The sequence below is a fragment of the Sphaeroforma arctica genome, assembly GCF_001186125.1.
Source record: "Sphaeroforma arctica JP610 unplaced genomic scaffold supercont1.270, whole genome shotgun sequence".
Lineage (NCBI taxonomy): Eukaryota > Ichthyosporea > Ichthyophonida > Sphaeroforma > Sphaeroforma arctica.
The window spans coordinates 7,136-9,485 of record NW_014040288.1 but is presented as its reverse complement, the minus strand read 5'-3'; the positions used below and the strand labels follow the sequence as shown (position 1 = coordinate 9,485).

General features: G+C 43.3%; 1 protein-coding gene across 1 annotated transcript in view; it reads right to left on the bottom strand.

Moving 5' to 3' along the window:
• Positions 1–2,222, bottom strand: part of SARC_04651 (hypothetical protein) — a gene marked incomplete at its 5' end in the record, with an annotated part of 7,111 nt that extends 4,889 nt beyond the window's left edge. Inside the window, 4 exons of the mRNA XM_014301501.1 lie at positions 362–544; positions 1,045–1,231; positions 1,745–1,918; positions 2,121–2,222. Coding sequence (XP_014156976.1) covers positions 362–544; positions 1,045–1,231; positions 1,745–1,918; positions 2,121–2,222 — 646 coding nt within the window. The remainder of the gene's footprint in view (positions 1–361; positions 545–1,044; positions 1,232–1,744; positions 1,919–2,120) is intronic.
• Between the last annotated feature and the right edge of the window lie 128 nt (positions 2,223–2,350).

Sequence of the window (2,350 nt, the reverse complement as noted above, 5' to 3'; positions counted from 1 at the left end):
ATATAAATATAATATGCATATATACATACACACACACGCACACACACACACACACACACACACATATATATATTGTATATATATATATATATACTAACACCCAATAAAGACACAGAGAATAAAAAGCCAACATCCAATAAAATGACAGAGAAAATAGGTAACACCCAATAAAACCACACAGAAAAAAGCCAACACCCAATAAAACCACAAAGAAAAGATAAAAAAACATGAAAAGGGCTAAACCCTAGTAAAACACACAGAAAAGAGTAAGCACCCAACGAAAACACAAAGAATAGAGCTAACATCCAATAAAAACACACAGTGGCAAGGGCTCCGCAATGCTCTGAACGTTCCGCCATACCAATAACCAGCAGAGCGAAGAGGAAGTAGATCTCTCCACGCGCCTTCTCCAACGCACGGATGAACACTCTGAGCAGAGTGGATCGGTGTCTGTACAGGCGGTACAATCGGAACACTCTCACGAGACGGATGACCCTCAACGCTCGGAGTGGCTGGAGATTGCCCGGGTGGATGGGGACCAGTACTGTGATATGGGGAAGACGGGTTAGTATCACTGGAGTGATGGCTGCTGTTAGTATAGGGGCCAGGAAACATCATGTGGATGTACATACTTGTACGCATCACATCATTTGGTACCACTGGGGCAATGGCTGCTGTTCTGGAGGGCCCGATTAATATAGTGTGTTTAATGCAACTGTAATTAATATAGTGTGTTTAATGCAACTGTAATTAATATAGTGTGTTTAATGCCTCTGTAATTAATATAGTGTGTTTAATGCAACTGTAATTAATATAGTGAGTTTAATACAATTGTAATCTGTAATCAATTTAGTGTGTTCAATACATGTTGTGGTAATGGTTGCTATTTTACAGAGCTGAGCAAACATCATGTGCGTGTACAAACTCATACCTATAGTTTGAATCACCACTGCACGCACCCCATATCAACACATACGTGTACGTTATATCAAGCCACAGGCTGAGTGCGGACATATGCCGAAGTACGAGATCTAAACAACTCACCTATATAGTACGGTAAGATGCTCAGCACGTCCACAATATTAAACAACTCACCTATATAGTACGGTAAGATGCTCAGCACGTCCACAATATTCATGCCGTCTGTTAAGAAGCTCTTGAGATGCGCCCAGTCTCGGACGCACACTAATCGAATGAGGTAGTCCAGTGTGAATATAACTGTAACCACAGTCTGTGCGGGGAGAACGGAGGGCCAACTTAAGCGTTCGGCGCACAGAGACAGGGTTTAGGGTTCATAGGTAGGTACATGCAACGGGATCTGCGAGGAAGCTGTATGGCTAGCTAATCGAATTAGGTAGTCCAGTGTGAATATAACTGTAACCACAGTCTGTGCGGGGAGAACGGAGGGCCAACATAAGCGTTTGGTTCACAGGGGTAGGGTTTAAGGTTTGTATTTTAGGGTTTAAGGTTTGTATTTTAGGGTTTAGGGTTTGTAGGTAGGTACATGCAACGGGTTCTGCGAGAGAGCTGCATGGCTAGCTAGGCAGCCCTGGCGGGATCAGATGGGATGATATATGGAGTGTGGGTGTACACACACACAGTTCAATTGAGTCATGTAGCGTTGAAGAGGAAAGGTGGGGCGCACCAGGTCCTGCATACGTTTGTTTGCCATGGACATAGGATCAATCGGCCGCAGAGATACAACACAACGATAACAGACCCACAACATCGAACGGTGACTTACGTCCAGGATAAACACGGTGTTGATCTCAAAGCTCTCACCCCCTCGTTCTTTGTGGTAGAGCGACGAGTAGCACAGCAGTGTGATGTACAGCAGAAGCACCAGCATCTGGAACAGCGAATAGTATTTCGCCTCATTGCCGGATGCCGGGTCGTCCAGGAACTTGAACACAACACTCTGAAGGTAGGTGAATAGAGCGTAAATGATAAGGTAGGCATAGAACGTAACTGAGAAGTATGATTAGAGATATTCCTGCCGGGTTCGCTGCATTAAGTACCGAACTTTCCAATTGCTAGATCACCTCAAAATGAGGGCATGCGGGCAGATACCAATACAGTCTGTAAAGAGAAGGGAGTGACTATATGATAATGATGTATACACCAATCCGACTACCTATCGCATCGCAAGCAAAAGCGTAGTACCAGTTTTTGATATGCCAGATTGAAACGTCTGCATAGTTTGAAAGCACACGACGTCGCATAGTGGCTCGGAAACTACCCCCAATTATCTACAAGAATAACTAAGACCGGATATATACATTTACATATACATATATACATACATATACATATACGTACATACATCATACATACATATATATATATATAT